Source organism: Camelus bactrianus, chromosome 17, assembly GCF_048773025.1.
Source record: "Camelus bactrianus isolate YW-2024 breed Bactrian camel chromosome 17, ASM4877302v1, whole genome shotgun sequence".
Lineage (NCBI taxonomy): Eukaryota > Metazoa > Chordata > Mammalia > Artiodactyla > Camelidae > Camelus > Camelus bactrianus.
Window position 1 is genome coordinate 28,013,137 of NC_133555.1, and position 20,478 is coordinate 28,033,614.

Genomic DNA, 20,478 nt, shown 5'->3' on the forward strand with positions numbered 1-20,478 from the left:
AAATTATCTTGTTGGATGGACAATGATTTAACACTCTTGGTAACATCTTATACACACACACACACACATATTATTAAGGCCAGTATGGCTTTCAATAATGGGAGTTAAGCATGTGTGTGTATGTATATATATCTCCTCTTAAGAGACCTGCTTTGACAGACAACCTTCCAAACTTCACTGTAATGTGGAAATATGAAAGTTGTAGTATGTTTGCTAAACAGCAAGTCACACTACATGTCAATATAACTGTAATGTAAACATCACATCAAAAGACAGACATCACCCTTTTCTGCTATGAATCATCTGTGAAGTGGCTGAGCAAGCAGAATTTTCATTTGAAAATTCCAACCTGAAAATACCAGTGCTGAATTAAGGAAACTTCATAAACATCACATCTAGATAGAGAAGATCTAGACATTAGGACTGCATACCTTTTCAATTTGTTTTTGTTTACTGAGTTCTTTCTGTTGCTTCTCTTTTACTCTCTCTATTTCTTTTTGTTTTTCTGATGCCCTACGATCCTGAAGAACAGATGAATACAACTAATGAATTAAATATGAAATAACTTTAAATTTTAGACTTTTCAATTAATATTACATTTGTAACCTTTTCAAATTATTATCTGCATTTATACGAGAAAGCACACCAAAAATTTATATTCTAACATTAATTTATCCAAGTTCTAAATGCTATATATATATATATCAGCAATAGCATTTATTGCTAATCTTGCATTGCAAAATCATTTTTATTTACTTACTAATATGAAAGATCTTAAATTCCTTAACATTCTTGGATAAATAAGTGTCTTGAATTCTTACCAGTTCCGCATGCAAAGCTATCTGTTTTGCCAGTCCAACAGAATCACAAATCTAAAAGGAGAAAAACTCAGGCAGTTCTTACAACAAAGTAGTAATTTCAAGTATCCAAATGGCTGATGTAACTAGTTTTATAATTCATTATAATACACTGCTTCAAACAAAAGCTGATTTAAGAATGTCCCAGCCCCCAAACCAAGGCTTTGTATATTTTCTTCAGTGTCTATGAGCTCCCACTGCTGGCTCTCACCTCTTTCAAGTACCCACTTCCTATTATCTCAAATTCATTAGTGAGATAGTAGGATTGTGAGGAATGAAGCAAGAAGTGCTTGCTGTTGCTCTAAGCTGAAGACATTTGGAAATGGCTGATTATGGGAAGATTCTGCATTCCCAGGATAAGCTAATGAAGCCAGAAGACTGCACCAGCTATCAATGGCCAGGAAGATACAGGTCTGTAGTCAGAAGGCCCAACCCATCAGCTCAGCTCTCTTCAGAGCAACACGCTTTGGTCAAGAAACTCAGTTGGACTAAGCAAAGTTTGGGAGTTTTCCCCAGAAATCTTAGTAAAAAATTTGCCTATGATACGTATTTCACAACAGAAACACATTTTGAAAAGCCATGTACCTTTTCACCTTCATTGTTTGATTCAAATATATAGCAGACTGATGACAGGTTACTTTCACTTCTCCCCCCTGATGTCCGAAGAACAAATCCAAAAAGCCTCTTATTTTCCTGGTGTGTAGCATACAAAACTACACTGGGTAAGGGAAACTGCCACAGAAAACATCAGAAGCAAGCATCAGAAGTAACTCATGTACTAAGTAATTAAGTACCATAAACAGAACATTAGAGCCAATTGTTTTTCTTAACAGAATGATAATCCAAAAACAATGTCATGTTTGGTTTGGATTACCAACTATATTATTAAATGATTAAACAGAAGCACACACTTGTAGCTATTTCAAAACAGATCACTATAAAATCAATCATGCTGGCCTTTTAATTCCTTAATTTAATTGTTAGTATCTTCAGTGCATTATACATGCTCCCTAGCTAAGTTATCACACCAGACTGCACTGTTTCTTTAAGTTACAGGGTAAGTTCAATTATAACATTTTTAGAGAGGTGGCCATAGACTCAATTATAACAGCCTAAAAACCAGACATAATTCATACTACCATATCTGAACATACAGAATCAGGATTATTATTAAGATGTGTACATGTACAAAGAGACTTAAAATTAAACATAGAACTCACCGTGAGCCTTGTAACTTGTGTCTGTGGATCAATTAACCTGTAATAATAATTAAAAATTGGGGAAACATTTTAATTACCTTAAGATTATGTAAAACATTTTTTCCTACAGTTTTCTGAGGGACAGATTATTACTTACTTTAAACAATCACAAGTGACCAATAAATGTGATTCTGTCATACGAAAGATGTTATGGATGGCCCGGGCAGCTAATATTTGGCGCATTGTTTCATAAACAACATCTGGATTGTCATCTGATTTCACTTCCATAGAACCAAGGAATCGGACAATAAATAACTGATGAAGAATAGAATCTAAAACAGAACAAGATGCATTATGTAGTTTTAAATTCCACGTTTCTTTTCCTACAGAATAAAATACACTGCCTTCTTTTAGATTTTCCAATGAAAACTTTAACCTAGTAGAAGTATTTAAAAACAACTCTAACTGCAGTGTTCAAGTTGTAGAAAAATTAAGATCTCAAATTCAAATAGCAAAAGGTTATGCTTCAACAACTGGTGGTTCTGAGTAAAAAGAATTCCTGTTACTATTCTTACAGCTTTTCTGTAAGTTTGAAATTATATCAAAATAAATAGCTACTGGAAAAAGAAAAAAAAAAGTCATGCTCCAGTACCAGAAGAAAACAGCAGCTGTTAGGAAAAGCTCAAAGGATATCTTATACACTGAGAATTTGATTATGAGGTTAAAGTATAACATTCTATAATTTTGTGTGGATAATGAAATCTTAAGTCTGATTAAGTTGTTGCTTTAAGTGTACTATGAGTAAAAAGAGAAAAATGCAGTAAAGATACCATTAAAACAGCGGATAGCAGAATAAATGTAAACAACGAATTCTTCACAGTTTACTGCTCTTGAGAATTTCTAAAATATAAGACTACACTTCTGTTTTACCTTCAGTTTCAGATTTTGTACCTCCTTCAGATTCTCCAAATGGATTTGTACGCCTGAAAAGTATTTTAAAAAATATGAAGCAGTGGTCAGCTACCATGAGCCACATGGAAAGAATCTCAATCACTAAACCCAGAGTTAAAAACTATAAGTCACAAAACCTTGTACATACATTTTTTAAAAGCTCTAAAATACCCCTTCCTGTTAAGGAATACTACCTATGACCAACTTACTTGTGGTAAAGGCCCCTGACCTCACACGAAGTTAATAGGCTGAACTCAAAGTTGCTACATTTTAGAAGATGCAGATGGAGGAGGATATAGCTCAGTGGTAGAGTAAGCGCTTAGCATGATCGAGGTCCTGGGTTCAATCCCCAAAACCGCCATTAAAATAAATAAATAAAGCTAACTACTCCCCCTCCCCCTGCCAAAAATAAATAAATAAATAAATAAAAATAGAAGATGCGGATGGATTGGATGTTTAGCCACACACACACACAAATCAACATCATAATAAACCATGTTGCAAAAATTCTTGAATTTAAATAAACTAGGACAGAATAACGGCTGATTTAGCTTCAATTTTAACTACTTGAGAAAAATACAAAGGGTTTCCTGGGATTGTGAAAAATCTTTCCTTAGGTTCTCTAAGTATGTGTCACAAGTTAACTATGATAATGTGAACATTTCCTAGTTTTAAACCTGAGTTTCTCAAAGCACAAATAACAGAATACAGGAAGAAAGGCCACCCATAGATGGAAGCTCCCTCTCTCCTTAGTGTGCTTGGCTTTTGGCACACCCACAGTGAAGGAAAACAAGTACAATTCAAAGTGGGTTTTGTAGGCAGAGAGCTAAGTGATTCTAAATAACACTGGTTTTAAAATAACATGATCCCTCTAAAACATGCCTGACCTATTGTATCAAATTCTAAGTATATTTCTGTGATCAAATGTAAAGTGCCTTTTCTTGGTCACAGCCATGTGTATCCAAATTACTACCTTATCAATTTATTAGGTGTTCAACCTACTTAATAAATGTTTTGCCTAAAGTTACATTTCCTTCATCCACAAAGAAAAATTTTAATTGCTTTGACAAAGATTTCTCATTATATAAACAAAAGGTGATTAATAATTTATAGTATGATATTTTAGTACCTTCCTGGAAATTTCTTATTCTGACATAGGATAATATTTTCTAATAAACCAATAGCACATGTATTACTCTCAAGAATTTTTAAAATACTGTCATGACCTAAAGATAGGACTATCAACTTTCTTTAGTAAAATACCTTAGAAGTAGATCTAATAAGCAATTCAGAATTAAATATTTTTAAAACCAAATTATCTTAACTGATTTAACTGAGGCAGAAAACAAAGAGAGAACCTACATGGTTCTACTCCAACTATCAAAATTATGTTAGGTAGTTAAAAGAAAGTAAAACATAGCTGATACACAAGATACAGAGAGAAGACTCTCAACTGAAGAAACAGAACCGTAAGCCTTACAGAGCACAGACCAGAATTTCTATGATGCTACCACCCACCTGCCTCCCTGGCCAAAGGCCTTTGCCTGGCCAGACTGATCTTCACACACGGGAGAAATGATGTCAAACTGTATTGGAGTGTCTGGAGCAACCAGAGAATCTAGAGAGAGGGCAGCCAAATTTGTGGACTCAGATCCTAGGGATCCTGAACTGCTGGTTCGAGCTGTTGGCGGCCGAGATGGTCTAAGCAGAAGAAAACAAAAAGGCATTGCATTTAATTTTCTCTTTTGGAAACTGAACACCATCTATGAGAAAAGAAAATACAATTTTATAAGTCAGTAAAGAGAGTAAGTTTCAATATACACAATCCCAAATCATAGCTACTTAATCAAAAGACTTCTTTCTTTCCAATTACTAAACTCAGAAACATAAATCACTTCAACCTAGAGATAAACACTAGGGAAATTTGGCATCTTTATTTAGCACTCTGGCTGGTAAATTTACCACTTTGAAGACACATTTTCTCGAACTATTTCATACTAATGTAAGTAGCACTGCTAAAATCAAAATGTTCACTAACACTTTCAATAGCCCATATAATTCTTTAAATAACCCCCAGTCTGGTAACTCACCCTGCTGGCCGCAGGCTCTCATGCCTCTGCTGGAAAGATGGGGAAGGAGTGACAGCTTCCAAAGCTGACTGATTTACTCGCGCAGCAATTTCCTATTTTTTTTTTCAAAAGGACTAATTAGTAAAGCAAGAAAACCAAAAGTTTAAATATAACTTTCTGAATTATCAGAATGTTCTTGAGTCACACTTAAAATGCAAACAAGTGACTAAAGTAGTTCTACATTGTCCTGTCTTAATATTAAGATACATAATTAACTTCACAATATTATACTTGAAGTTTCCTCTTACTTCCTGTAAATCTAGGAGGAAAATCTGATTTTCTTCTACTAATATACATAATAGGAAATATTTTTTCTTTAAATTTTTCACTGCCAGATTTTTTGGATTACAGGGTGTACTGCTAGCACCTAGTACAGTGCCTAGCATATGGGGACTCTAAATTTTCCAAATAAAGAAATTTAAAAGGGGTAGGCAATAGGCACAAAATATTGAAGTATTATATATGATGCTGATGTTTTCATAATTTTCCAGAATATATTTATGCTCAGAAATATCTATATATTTATTAATTGATAAAGTTATCATGGATATTTTCAGGCCAAATTTGAAAAAAGCTTTCCATAAGCAATATTTTAAAACATTGTTTTATTTAAAACACTAGCTAAATAAAATAGTATTTACATTAGAAAAAATAATCACAAAACATTCTTTGTACTTCTATGTCTTATAGTTAGCAAAAGTATGAGACAATAGCACAAATTAATCAAAATTTCTTCTCTCATTAATATAGATAAAATAGTTCTGGACAATGAGGAAAATACTAAAACTTAGACTTCTGATAATTGGTAGGAAGCATAATAAGCCTGAATTATTCAAATCCAAACACTGTATTCTCCATGTATTCTCTAGGTATTAACAAGTCATCTAACTTGCATTTTACTTTTTGCTGTTTCCAAATGACATAACAGGAAGGAAAAGCTAGACTGGCAGGAGATCAAGTTACTAAAAGCAAAAGACTCCTCCACTGATTTTCTTAGATGAAATTCCTAAGATTATAAAACTAAAAGAAATTACTAATTTTTGGAGGTGATGAGATTTTGTTTCTTTGATTCAAAACGTTTCCCTAGGCATCTAAATCATACATGTCTTGGCTGATACCTCTAAACCGTTATAACAACAGAACTCTTCTTTTCCAAATTATTCTTCTCTTCATCCAGGCTTAAAACCTAGAAGTCATCTTTAATTTGTCTCCATCCTTGCATCAGTCAGTTTCTTCATCCTTTACATCAGTCAGTCAGTTACTAACTCTAGTGCAGTCAATTTCTTTTTACCTGTTTCAATGACTCACTCTTCTCTCTTCCCTCAGGTTACCACCCTTTTCAGACCCTCAGTTCATGCCTGAACTATGATAATGGCCTCCTACATGTACCCAGACACTCCTTTCTAATCAACCTACATCAACAACAGTTAGAAGGATGAGGGCTTCCTAGAGAAAATAGCCCTGCTCTGCCTCAACTGAAATCATCAGCCTGCACCATCAACCCTGAACAGCCCTGGGAGGCAGCCGGGTTCACAACCTAGCTGGACTCATCAAGACTGGCAGAGGTCAAATGGCTCCTTTCTTAAACCAAGTCTTCCCCCAACTATACTGCAGTATGGGCCCACTTGATTCCTTCCAGAGTTCTCTGCACCCCTGGGTTCTGTCTGTATGTTTGGACTGCATCTACAGCTGTGCCTACATGGCTGAGCTCATCTGATCTGATACTCTTGCTACTACTCAAAGCGTAACTGGCAAAACTTGAAGTTCAGGCTGCCACACCCCAGACCTACTGAAACATAATATGCATTTTACCAAGATCTGCAGGTGATCTGTATGTACCTTTCAGTTCTACTATTCTCCAGCAAGAACCTTCAATTCTAATTACACAACTTGTTTCATAAACCCATCATTTCCGCATCTGTGCTTTTGTTTTTATTCTCTTATCTGCAACGTCTTATCTTTTCCTCAAAATATGGACAAATCCTACCCAGCTCAGGTTTCTACCGTCTCCACAGAGTTTTCTCTAAAACTGAAGTCCATACTGATTTTAATGTTCTCGAATCTTTAGCTTTTAGTCACCACCATACACTTTCAATTACATGCTGATTTATATGACATGTTAAAGTTTTAGTTTGTCTTCCCACACACATGGGCTCCAGGAGGGCTGAGGCCATGGCTTATTTTTCTTCTGTATCCCCTTAGTCCATGGTGCTCAACACAGTGCTAAATACAAGGTCAATGCTCAGTAAATATTTGTTGGTTGACTAATTTCAGCACCTTTTGAAATAATTTACTGTTCTAGGAAGACCAGATACTCATTCTATACATGATATATTAAAGCTACCCATTCAAGGGCAAATTAAAAGATTACAGAACTTGAGAAAATACAATAATTAATAAAAGCCATATAAGCCACAGAATTATTCAATTTTGCCAGATCTGGATACCATAAAATAAAAATATTACCTCTGGGTTTTCACTTAAATATATTTGTTTAGATATGTTATTTATTGTACAGATCCACTGTAAGGGGAAAAAACAGAAATATGATTAATACTTTTTCTACAATGCTTCTCTTCTAAAACAATGTTCAATATTTAACTGACACAGAAGTTTCATTAGAAGTAACATACTTTCTTGTAAATACCTTCCTATCTACATAAGATGTATATATTTGAGTGTATTACAGAGCACTGAACATATTATTTTTAAATCCCAATTTCATACAAGGAAATAAGAATATTGCTATCATGTTAAATTATAATTTAATAGTCTATATTTATCTTTTTATATCACATCCCCCTTTAATCCCCACCAAATAAGACAGTCTGGACTCAGATACCATGATTAACACTGATGTAAAAAAAAGTTAAGAGCTAAATATATTCCTTGTGAATGCATTTTACATACTTCCCTTTCAGGTTTATAAATAACACAGAAAACACTCTCTGCCCCACATCTTTTGCTTCATTCTCAAGGATGCCAGTGCGTGAAGCGTCTCACAAAACTAACTTAATACTCTGGTAAACTCTGCAAAGAGCAGACATACGTCTCTGTTCTTCAGAGACCAAAAGCAAGTTTTAATACCTACCCTTTTTAATAAGAAGTACATAAAAGTTGATCTCTACATAATTTCTAACCTTGTCTTTTACCAACACAATTATAATACCAGATAAAATGGCTCAAAACCAACCTATAGTACATTTTCATTGAAGATTTCTCAAGACAAAGTTTTTGAAGTGTCAGTTCTTGGTAGTAACTTACCTTCCATACTTGGTGTACTAGAAGTAAAAATGGAGCCAAGAATAAAAGACTCACAAGCAAGAAAAGACACTCCCAAATTTTTGTTTTCCTGTCTTTCATTTCCCTGAGGTTTTAAGCTTTAATTGCTTCCTGCCATGCTACACCTGCTGCCACTGTGCTCTTAATGCAGCAAATACTGTCTCAGAGATTTGGTAAGAGAAGGGAATGAACTGAACTCTCGCCTCATGATACTAACAGCCTGCCAGAAAGCAACCGTCATAAGGTCATTTTGGAATTTGAGCTCTTAAAAAGACAGCGAGAGATGATCTCTAAGTTCTCTCCTTACAGGTCCAGTTATAAAATTCTGTGTGTAACTTAAGAATGCTGCTTGAGAACAACAGATTTTTATGAAAAAAATTTTTTAATTAAATAGGATTTTCCAAATTTCTATAATGAACACATCAATATGTGCTTTGTCATCAGAAAAATATCTTAAGATGATGCTAAAGAAATTAAGTAGGTAAAATTTTACCTCTTCATGGTCCTTTTTACTCTCTGCTTGCAAAATTGAAGATCTGAAGAAAAAAAAAGATGACATTTAACCAAGTCAAAAAGGAAAATCCAACTTTTTTCTAAAGTGCTTTTAACATGAGGTAAGAAATTTTTTATCTTTAAAGGTACACATAAAACCAATCAGTATCAAAACAAACAAAAAACCCTAAACACACAACCAACCAGTATCTTAGGGAAAGGAGACTACCAAAGGCATAAGGACTCAGATTTTAACAACTCTTGATTTTGTCTATCTATGCCAAGATGTACCAAAAAAGAAATATGCTGGTTTTCAGAGACAGCCTGTAACAAAGGTACACTGCAACTAAGACAATACGTTTCAACTTTCTGACACTTCATATATACTTCACACATAAATCAGTGGTCCTAATATAAAACACTAGTTTTACTTCATTACTTATTATTTGTCCTTGAATACAGTTTAAAAATTTTCAAATATATTATCATTAACATAGGGATAATTTTTCTTGATGTTAATATTTTAAACTTAGAAAATTTTTCACTGATTTTGAATCATACCAGGAATGTGAAATGGGAAATTATGTTAAGCATTAGCAAAAAACTGAAAATACAAAAATGCAAGTATGTGCAGTAACATTAACCATTTGGTAATTTTGACAAATAAACACAGGCTCTTCCAGTGTGATAAATGACACACACTAATTGACATTCATTATGTGTTTATATTTGGAAGATGAACTACACATTTTGATAAAACATAATGGGCCATGACATCTTAATGTACATAAATTTAGGGGGGAAATGACTTTCAGGGAACCTGGAAGCTGCTTCTGAACAGTAAGAAAGACCCAAACAATATTTTAATTAAACAGGAAAACTGCAGGTAACTTAAACGTAGGAAAAATTTTAAATTATGGCGTACATCCTTAGGGAATTATAATGTAACCATTATAAAAAGCTTTTAATATGTGGATACAGACCCAAATGATATATACAGTATTTCCTTAACTATTTAAGAAATGTGCTAAGAATAAAAAATAAAAACTGTAAGGCAACTGACCATAAAGTTCATTGTTGCTTCTGGTTAGTCAGATTATAGTTTTTTTTTCACACTCCATTTTACATTTTTATATGCTTTTAAAAAATTTGTTCTAAAAGCTACTCTACAGATTCTTATTTAATGTAAAGGTAATAGAAGTTCTAAAAATGGCAATATAAACATTAATGGCTTAAGAAATTAATCTGATCAGAAATATTTGATTAACACTTAAAAATAACATTGTTACTACTTCCTACATGCTGGGAACATTACATATGTTAGATTGCTATTCTTCATAACAGTTTACAAAATGGAGATTAGAATCCCTCACCCCCATTTTACTTGTAGAAAAATGAAGGCTAGGTAACTTGTCTTAAGACCATCCAGCAGGTAGTGGATGCATAATTTGAACTTTATGGCCCCAAGTTTGGGGCTCTTTACACTGATTTGTGCTGCCTTCCCCAAACCATGCTGGATTTTCAGTGATCGGTTTTTTAAGCTGAAACCACAGGTTATTACCTTATATCCCCTGCTTTGACAACCTCAAAATATTAAGATACCATTTAACCAAGTCAAAAAGGAAAATTCAACTAGTTTCTACAGCATTAAGAAGAAAATTATGTTAATACATAATAATTCTATAATATCTATACAGTGTCCAAATGAAAAGGAAATATCCTGCATTTCAGTAGTTTAAAATAGGACAGATTTTTTTAATAGTAGGGGAAAATACTAACTTTTTTCCATCAAAAGAAGTGATCTGAAAACAGTATCTCCTGTCTTCACAGTCCACAGCCATTACTGAACAGTTGTCTATGTCCATGGCCAGGCCTCCTGCTACATCCCCTCGGGCCTGACTCATTAGGTTTCCACCCTGCGTGAAGTAAAACTGTCTGTCCCAGGTAGATGACACCAAGCCTGTTTTACTAAATGAAGAAAGTACATTCACTCTTTAATAACAACATACCTGAAATCTCATCATAAGCCAGACACAAGATAAAGCACATCATAAAGAATCACCTTACAAAAAAGCACCAAGGTGCCTAGAAAATATAAACATCAGGTTTTCAGTCTCTAAAATAAATTCACATAGGCCAACCCACTTGTATGTGTGTGTGCATATACATTTCCAAAACAAGGCTGGCAATTATCAAATTGCAGGTGTTATGATGATGCACCACAAGATATACAGTCCAACTTTCAAGGGAATACATTCAAAACAAAAGGATTTATTTTACTGCTAGGGTTAACTTGTTTTATCCTATCTTCAAGTAAAAACTAAAATTTGACTTGATGGTGTAATTACAGATATTTTAAAGTATGATAAATGATGTTTAATAGCATTCATTTGTTATGCTGGATTTATTTCAACTCAAATTGGTTTCACTTTTTAAAATAATTCTAAATTATTCAGGAAATATATAATAGAATTTTACTTTTGAAAATTACTCATGAACCTCATCTGTCAAAAAGTTGGCATAAATACTAATACCACTAACTGAAAAGATTCAACATTAGTAAAACCAAAACCATTTGGAGAATATATCAATTATGTATTATATTCACCTGCTGTTACCCTAAATGATATACAATATGTGAAAATAACAACAGTTTTCTTACTTCCTAGCATTAAGATAGCCAGCCTTTCGGGTTAAGTTACGATTGACAGGAAATTTTGTGGGATCCGGGTCAGGCAAATACAAGGGGTCACTGGCTACTTCCAAATCCTCTATAGTCTGCTGCATGGTCTCTACATCATTGTCCATTTCCCTGCGAACACTAACAGAGAGAACAGATTATTACCAACCACACAGACAACTCTTTATCGATCACATTCATCTATATATTTGTTCTGAAAATATTTTCTTACAGAGAACAGCAGTGGCATGGGTGGTTAAAGCAACATGAACATATTATAAAGCAGCTTTATATTTTATTTGAAACTTAGATATTTTGGAAACAATACTAAATTCCAAAACTAATGAAGTCACACTGAATGCCTGACTTTGGAGGAATTTTCAAACTGCTCTGTCCTATGCCTTTAAAACAACAATCATTTTCATCTCCCTTCATACCTCAGATTAACTACATCACTGCTCAGACTTTTGAACTTGATTAGAACTGCTCACTCTCTAAACTTTCATGGCTTGGAAAGCAAGATTTATTTGGTAATCTCCCATCCATACCCTACAATTCAGATAACTGTGAAGATAATTCACTTATAGTTACTGTTATGTGTCTGTTATATTCATAGTTTAGAATCAATAAAATACCATTATATTTGACAGTCCACAACCACTGTGAAATTCAGAGTTCATATTCTGTGGAAAAGATGGTGAAAAAAACCAAGCAGCATCCACAAGCCACTAGAGAAACAATCTGATGGAGGGAAAACAGCCCCTTAGAAATTAAGTAGTAAATATTTTTAGGTTATGGCATTTAGCTGTCAACTTATCATTCTCATAATTTCGTCTGAAATTTTTTAAGGAAGAAAATACTTACTTCTGTACACTTGTTCCAATATTAGTTAAGAATTCTTCCAGTTGGTCACTGAGATTTTCAGAACCCATCTTAAAGAAACTTATCTGGGGCAAGAGGATGTGGGAGTAGAAGGTTGAACAACAGAAACACACAAACAAAATACTTAGAGGGAATCATATAAACAATTGCCAAGATACATGGTTAAGTAAAAGACAAAGGATTATTCTCATTTGTGTAAAAATAGGCTGTAGTTCATAATGACTTCTACTGAGCACAGAGCCAATGAAGAAATTACTCTTAAATTTCACTGTGCATCCTCCTATATTAATACATGCATATGGTATGCAAGTTTTTTAAACTGGAAAATATATTTTAAAACATTTCAAGTAAGTCATATGGATAAACTATTTCATGTTTACTTCAAAGATAAGTTTTATATCTGAGGAATAATAAACACTCATATTTGACAGAATATTCAAATTTCTTTAAATTCTTGCTTTTTAAGGGACTGCCATTTCATTTTATGTTACTCAAATTTAGTTTCCTAGCTTCCTTCCTGATGCACACCTCTTGGAATACTTTGAACTTCATCTATTATTTCTAACTCAGGAAGTATGGAAGGAACATGAGACAAACTCAAACCTGTCCATTCTCTTTCAGATCTATTATGAAGCAGGAGTGAGTGGAAACTCCAGCAACAGGAGTAACTCCAGAATTCATTTAGCTTTCTGGTCCCTGTCCCCACCTGTGATTACTTCTAAATACAAGGTAAATGGTTTCATTTACCCTAAAATATTTGAAAGCTTCATCTGCAAGGAAAACCATTCTCCCTAACTTACTTCAAATAGCATTCTGATGACATTTTCTGAAGTACTTTAAAAACAGACACAAATGAATATTTTGACCTTAGTTTGTAATATCCTGTATTTAACATAAAAATCAAACTTACAAAGTTCTATATAACCCAAGTTATAATCCAAAACACAGTACAGTATTCACCTGAGCTTGCATGTACCCAAGTAGAGGTTCTAACAGTGCTATTTTCTTTTTGTACTGAAGAGTATTTAATGCACAAAAATAGTGCATCATGGTCTGGTGTTGTTTTTTTCTGGAAGTGTAGACATCTTCTGTTACTTCATACTTCACCTTTGAGTGAAAAGATTAGAAGTCTTATTATTTATTTACTTTTAATTATCTTTAATAATGACTAAGAGGAAGAGCCTACCCAAGGAAAAAGGTGCATAACCAGCAATTGTGCATACCTTTCTTATTTTCAGATAGAAATCTGCAGAATATTGGCTAAGATAGTTTTCCTGTTTTACCATCCTCTACTTTATTTAAAAATGTACGTTAAAAGCAGAATTCTGCACATAACTTATAATGGTAGAGTAACTGAGCTAAGAATGGCAGCAAAAGTCTACCACATGGAGGAAAAGCAGAAAGCAGTCTGGTGTTAACCATTAATCTCTGACCTTTTTCAGTTCACAGCATGCCATTCTTTCCTACAGGTTCTCTGCTTCTCTCCCTAATGTCCCTCTCTGCTTGTAGCTGTTTTCCTGCACTCACACTTAAAGTATGTGTGCTCTCTTGAGTTCTCGTATGCAGATGACAAGTATTTATTGAGCACCTATTATGTAATACACTGTCCCATTCTTTTCCTGCTTTCCTTAGAATACCACATCAAGTACCAAGAATATTCCAGTTACCAATGACTCCCAAATTTTTATCTCCTGCCCCTGACTCTCCCAAGTGTCAGAGGAAGCAGATCTCCAGATGGGTTCTTTATGTGTGAATGTGCTGGGAACATACAAAACTAAAGACAGTATCTTCCCCCACAAAACCTGCTCCTCTACTTTGTTTCTTAGCTCTCTGAAATTTTCCTAGATGCACCCCATCATCCAAGGACTTTAGGACCCACTTTTTATTCCTCCTCCTATCTTAAGTATTATCAATTCTACTTATGAACTATCTTCCAAAACTATCCCTTCCTCTCCTTTCAGTAACAATCTTAGCTGAAACTCTCCTAATACCTTGCAAACTATTCTCATACCTTTTCACTGGATTCCCAATTTCATTGTCCCCTTCACATTTCCACTAGTTTTTTTATTCTGTAACAACTGCATGGTGTTACTCACTTACTTAAAACCCACTGGTGGCTGCCCACTCCCTCTAATACACATTTCAGTCATTAACATAGTAATCTGGCCCCAACTTCCTTCTTGTTGTTCTGCCATGCCTCCCCAAATACATCCTATGTCCCAGACACACTGAAATGATTATCTTTCCATTATCATAATAATTATTCCTAGAAATAATAATTGCTGTAAGTCAGGTGCTCTACATGCATTCTTGTTTCACCTTCACAACTACTGAGTTTTCTCAATAAAGAAATAAAGGCTTGTAATTAAGTGAATAGTGTACAACCTCAGAAAATAAGCCACAGAGTGAGGTTAGTCCCCCAGCAGTCTTACTTCAGAGTAAGACTCTGAACCTTTACACTCTCCAGACTCTACAATGTGCTTCTGCAAAGGCTTTTTCCTTCCAGAAATGCCCTCTCCCCAATCCCAAACCAGTGACATCCACTCATCTTCAGTGTAAATGGCACCTCCTAAAAGTGCAACCTTTCCCAACTCACCAAAGATATGCTGCCCTCTCTGTGCTTTCCCAGCATTTTGTTAAGACTTCTTTACTGCACTTAACTCTGTTAATTCTTGTGTTCTCTTCATCCTTGTACTCTGGCATCTGGTCTAGCTGCATGCCTTCACACAGGAAGCCTTTGATAAATGTAGATTATCCACCCCCTGAGAGTAGGAGTGGAGCCTGTTCACACTGTTGCCCCACACAGTAGGTGCTCAATAAATTTTTCAACTAAATGAAATTAGTGGAAGAATGTTTTTAAAAATACCTGCAATAGCCAGAGGCAATGTAAAATATATCAGAATTCATACTTAGCACCTTTAACTACTTCTCTATGGCAAAGTAACAAACTAATGTAGATCTCAAAATTTATGTATTAATACTTGCACCATCAAGTAATCAGTGAACTCAAATTAGAAATGGAAAAGCAGATCTTTGTACTGAATTTTGTGTGAGAAACATTCCCTTTCTGTGTCACAGTAGCTGTTGAACGGTAAACCATACCCGGGTGTGGATTCCCACAAGTGGTCACTGTGTCCCACGCAGCAGCTGCAGCCAAGGCTGCAGACACCAACTCCCAGGCACAGAGATCACCTCACTCACAAATATCTAGTGGAGGCCTACTCACCAAGTCTTGGATTAGGCACTGAGAGAGGAATGATCTTAAGGAGCATCTAGATGAACATAACATTCTGTTCTTTGTTCTTTACTCAAATACGTATCTCCTCAAATGTAGTGTAGTATTTCTGAATTTCACTCATAGAAGTATTCAAATATATATATATATATTCCTTACAAATGAGAAAGTTCTCATAACAGAATTTCATTAAACATATATGTAAATATTCAACTTTTTAACCACTGCATCTCAGAGGACACTTTTGAATACATATATACGATGCAGTGTTATCAAAATACAAAGCAAAGGAGGCAATGTCATACCCTGGGCATCAGTTACATTTTTTTTTTCTTGAATAGTTATGTTTACTTATAAAATTCTGTCAGCAGGAAAATATTTTGTTTAAAAAGACAATTATTAATTGTCTAATAACTGATTTAACAAAAAGGCTTTGAAACAACTAGAAGGAAAATATAAACTAAGGGCAATATGGCAAAACATACAAAGTAACTACTGGCTACCATTTTAAACAGGAAAAACTAGACCACCTAATGAAACAGTTGTTAACTGTGATACTGAAAAAGTAAGTATGTATCACACCTTGTCATTTTCTCTTTTTTTTGATAATCTGCTATATCGGTTAATCGCAGCATCATGATCTGGAAAACAGAAATGACTATTAACAGCAACACAATAAAACTTTGCAAAACTTGTAAGTGCTTTACATGGTCTTCACATGTGCATCTTTCAACAAACATAGTAAAGCAAAATAAGAATTCCTTACTGTGTGATCATTCCACCCAAATGTTCTCTACAGCCAAATTTCCCCTAAAGTATGTTTCTGCTTATTAAATTTGTTAAAAACATTTAATTCCAAGGAAACTGTAGTCCACTGAAAGTTTTTTAAAGTATTTTTTAGTACAAAAATAGCAAATGCTCATTAAAGAAAATATGGAATATACAGGAAAATAAGGAAGGGAAAATACATTCCCTCCTTAGGTATTATGAAGATAACAAACCACAAGATTTAATTTCTTTTAAAATTTTTCTTGTAGCATAAACAGTGCAACTAAAATAACAACACTGATTTTTAAAAATATTCACTTAAACTTTTAATTACGATCATTTTTTTTTTTTACAAATATTACATCAAATCTGGCCACAGATTTGTGTTGATAAAGAAATGCGTCATTACTAGAAAAAACTATGTAAAATATTCAGAGCTTACCATTACTAGCAATCTGAAACACTTCCTTTAATGTCAGTATTTCTGGAAAAATTCAGGAAAAATTTCAGTTTAGCATATTTATGACCCATCTTAAATTCTGTTTAGAAAACAGTAAATGACATTTAAGCTTAACTGAAACTCCAAATAAAATTTCAACATTCAAAGTGAAAAAGTTAGCGTTTGAACTTGCCTATGGAACACTTACTATTATCATTAGCAACAGTTACACCACCAGAAAATGTACTTGCCACAAATTAGTAATAAGACACAAAAACAAAATTTAAAACCATTGCGAATTCTAAGCTATACAAATATTTTGATTTAGTACCAGAATTCAACTGACTGATTTTTTCATATTGACTCTAATAAGTCAAATGCTAAATGAGAAACAAAGTACATTTTATTAATAAGATTATGATACTCAGTACCCTTAGATTGAGAAGAGATCTTATTTCTTCTTGACCTTAGAAAAGATCATTCTTGAGAATCACCACCACAAATATTAATTCCATCTCTGAAATACATTTGTCTTTATTCTACATATAATGTTAATACTTTACCACCCACTGATAGCTAGTCAATGTCTTTATAGTCTATTTAAAAGTCTGTATGATCGTCTGAGATTGTAAGTTATGAGAAAACAGAGCCAAGTCTATAAAACTCTCATTTTATCACCTAAGTATCCAAAATGGGGAGGGGAAAACCACCACAAACTACCAAGTCATGGATTGCTTGATGGGCCAGCCCCGCTACCGCCCACCACTCCAGCCCACTGACACATCTCCATCTCCTGTGCCACTGTCCCAGTTCAGGCCCTGGTCACACCTCACTAGACTCTCAAACTTCCTAATCCCTTCTCCCAGACATCAAATCCACTCTATTCCTTACTCCAAAAACAAAAGAATTGTGTCTCTCTACTTCCTAAAGACCCCTGTTGGCTTTTCTTTGCTGATAAACTCAAGTCCAACCTCTTTAGCATGATCTAGTCCCAACTGATCTACTTCTAGATTTGTCTCCTGCCGCGCCCCAACAACCCAAAACTGCAGCTACACTGAATTTCCTGTCATTGTCAACAAGCCACGTACTTCTACAATCCATACCTTTGTGCTTTCTAGTCCCTCTAATAGAACAGTGACTCTCTTCTCCTGGCAAATTCTTCTTTATTGTTCAATGCTGTCACATCCTTGGTGAAGCCTTTCTGACCCCCTCCTCTGAGCCCCCACAGCACCTTGCTCATCTCTAATTATAAGCAACAGGGTATCACAACTATCTGTTTGCCCGTCTCCCCAGGGCTTTCTCAAGGAAAGTCCTATCTTACTTGTATCAGTATTCCTCAGTATTTAGTTTAACATCTAGCAGGAGCTCCTATAAATGTTTAGTGACTTATTAAAGTAAAAGTGCCACATGCTGTAGTCAGAAATGGTTAAGGTGCAGAGTAATACACATTTTCGAGCACTGATCTTCTGACAGGTAATGAAAGTAAACATAAACTTGACTTCAATACCTTTCAGATCTCTTTCTTTAAACTGGGTAATGGGGAACATCATGGCATCAGCAAGCTGTGTTGAAAGTACTGCATGACAAGAGCTAAGCTGGTAAAAGAAAGACCAAAAAGGCCAAATAACTATAAAGAAACATTTAATCAGCATTATGAGAAATAAACAAAATTAGTCAACAGGGGTCGATACATTTACATAAGAGAACACTAAAAATCATGTTATATTATTACATAGTTATCTAGCAATCAAAAAAAATTCCATTTAAAATTCTCAGAATGACCCTGGATTTGTAAAGGTTTCTTAGATATGACACCCAAAGCAACAAAAGAAAATATAAACTGCACTTTATCAGAATAAAAACATTTGAGCATCAAAGCATACTATCAAGAAAATAAAAAGACAACCCACAGAATGGAAGAAAAATGTTTACCAATCACATATCTGATAAGGAGTTTGTAATCTTTAGAATAAACAACTCTTAAACTCAGTAGTAAAAGACAACCCAATTTAAAAATGGGTGAAGGTCTGAAAAGACACTTCTTCAAAGATATACATATGGCCAGTAGGCATAGGAAAAGATGCTCAACATCATTAGCCACCAGGAAAATGCATATCAAAACTACAATGAAATGGGGGAGGGTATAGCTCAGTGATAGAGTGTGTGCCTAGCATGCACAAGGTCCAGGGTTCAATCCCCAGGACGTCCATTAGAATGAATGAATGAATGAATGAATGAATAAATAAATAAATAAATAAAGCAAGCAAGCAAGCAAGCTAATTACTGCCCCCTCCCAAAAAAAAAAAAAAAAAAAAAAAAAACCTACAATGAAGCATTTTTTCTGACCACAACAGCATGAAACTAGAAATCAACCAGAGAGAGAAACAAGAAAACCAACAACTACAGAGACTAAACAACATGCTACTTAAAAAAACCAATGGGCCAATGATGAAATCAAAGAGGAAATTTAAAAATACCTTGAGACAAATGACAATGAAAACACAACCATACAAAATCTATGGGGTAAAGCAAAAGCGGCCCTAAGAAGTAAGTTCATAGTAATTGTGGCCTTCCTCAAAAAATAAGAAAAATCTCAAATAAACAACCTAACCTACCACCTAAAAGAATTAGAAAAAAAGAACAAACAAAACCTCAAGTCAGCAAAAGGAAGAAGATAATAAAGATCAGAGACAAAATAAATAAAATACAGATTTAAAAAATGAAAAATCAAACCAAGAGCTGGTTTTTTGAAAGGGTAAACATTCTCTGACATAAATCATCAGTCTTCCCAGGCAACAGAAATAAAAGCAAAAATAAACAAAGGGGACCTAATCAAACTTAAAAGCTTTTACACAGCAAAGGAAACCATAAACAAAATGAAGACAACCTATGGACTGGGAGAAAATATTTGCAAACAACACAACCAACAAGAGCTTAATTTCCAAAATATACAAACAGCTCATACAACTCAATAACAAAAAACAAACAACCCTATCCGAAAATGGGCAGAAGACCTAAATAAGCAATTCTCCAATGAAGATAAACAAATGGCCAACAGGCACATGAAAAGGTGCTTAACATCATTAATTATTAGAGAAATGCAAATCAAAACTACAATGAGGTATCATCTTACACCAATCAGAATGGCCATCATTAAAAAGTCCAAAATAATAAATGCTGGAGAAGGTGTGGAGAAAAGGGAACCCTCCTATACTGTTGGTGGGAATGTAAACTGGTGCAGCCACTATAGAAAACAGTATGGCGGTTCCTTAAAAAACTAAAAACAGAGTTACCATATGATCCAGCCATCTCACTCCTGGGCATACATCCAGAGAAAACTCTTAATTTGAAAAGATATATGCACCCCAAGGTTCATAGCAGCACTATTTACAACAGCCAAGACACTGAAGCAACCTAAATGTCCATCAACAGATGAATGGATAAAGACAATATGGTATATATACACAATGTAATACTACTCAGACATAAAAAGAATGAAATAATGCCATTTGCAGTAACATGGATGGACCTAGACATTATCATACTAAGTGAAGAAAATCAGAC

The 20,478-nt window shown here is 34.4% G+C and overlaps 2 protein-coding genes across 4 annotated transcripts in view; one reads left to right on the forward strand and one right to left on the reverse strand.

The window, feature by feature from the left end:
* Positions 1–20,037, forward strand: part of ASB14 (ankyrin repeat and SOCS box containing 14) — a 35,421-nt gene extending 15,384 nt beyond the window's left edge. The window contains exons 10-11 of one of the 2 annotated variants that reach the window (XM_074344624.1): positions 13,094–13,201; positions 19,269–20,037. In XM_074344624.1, the coding sequence (XP_074200725.1) occupies positions 13,094–13,201; positions 19,269–19,343 (183 nt within the window). In that variant the 3' untranslated portion in view covers positions 19,344–20,037. Of the gene's footprint in view, positions 1–6,462; positions 7,054–13,093; positions 13,202–19,268 lie in introns of those variants that run through there. The other variant, XM_074344625.1, reaches the window with a different exon arrangement.
* The window catches only part of APPL1 (adaptor protein, phosphotyrosine interacting with PH domain and leucine zipper 1), a 34,025-nt gene that overhangs the window by 4,881 nt on the left and 8,666 nt on the right, over positions 1–20,478 (reverse strand). The window contains exons 5-21 of one of the 2 annotated variants that reach the window (XM_074344619.1): positions 18,422–18,509; positions 16,918–16,959; positions 16,290–16,348; positions 13,433–13,579; positions 12,455–12,537; positions 11,573–11,731; positions 10,690–10,878; positions 8,912–8,954; positions 7,603–7,659; positions 5,098–5,189; positions 4,526–4,708; positions 2,987–3,039; positions 2,214–2,388; positions 2,078–2,114; positions 1,443–1,589; positions 822–872; positions 432–521 (exon numbers count right to left, since the gene is read on the reverse strand). In XM_074344619.1, coding sequence (XP_074200720.1) covers positions 432–521; positions 822–872; positions 1,443–1,589; positions 2,078–2,114; positions 2,214–2,388; positions 2,987–3,039; positions 4,526–4,708; positions 5,098–5,189; positions 7,603–7,659; positions 8,912–8,954; positions 10,690–10,878; positions 11,573–11,731; positions 12,455–12,537; positions 13,433–13,579; positions 16,290–16,348; positions 16,918–16,959; positions 18,422–18,509 — 1,695 coding nt within the window. The remainder of the gene's footprint in view (positions 1–431; positions 522–821; positions 873–1,442; positions 1,590–2,077; positions 2,115–2,213; positions 2,389–2,986; positions 3,040–4,525; positions 4,709–5,097; positions 5,190–7,602; positions 7,660–8,911; positions 8,955–10,689; positions 10,879–11,572; positions 11,732–12,454; positions 12,538–13,432; positions 13,580–16,289; positions 16,349–16,917; positions 16,960–18,421; positions 18,510–20,478) is intronic. The other variant, XM_074344620.1, reaches the window with a different exon arrangement.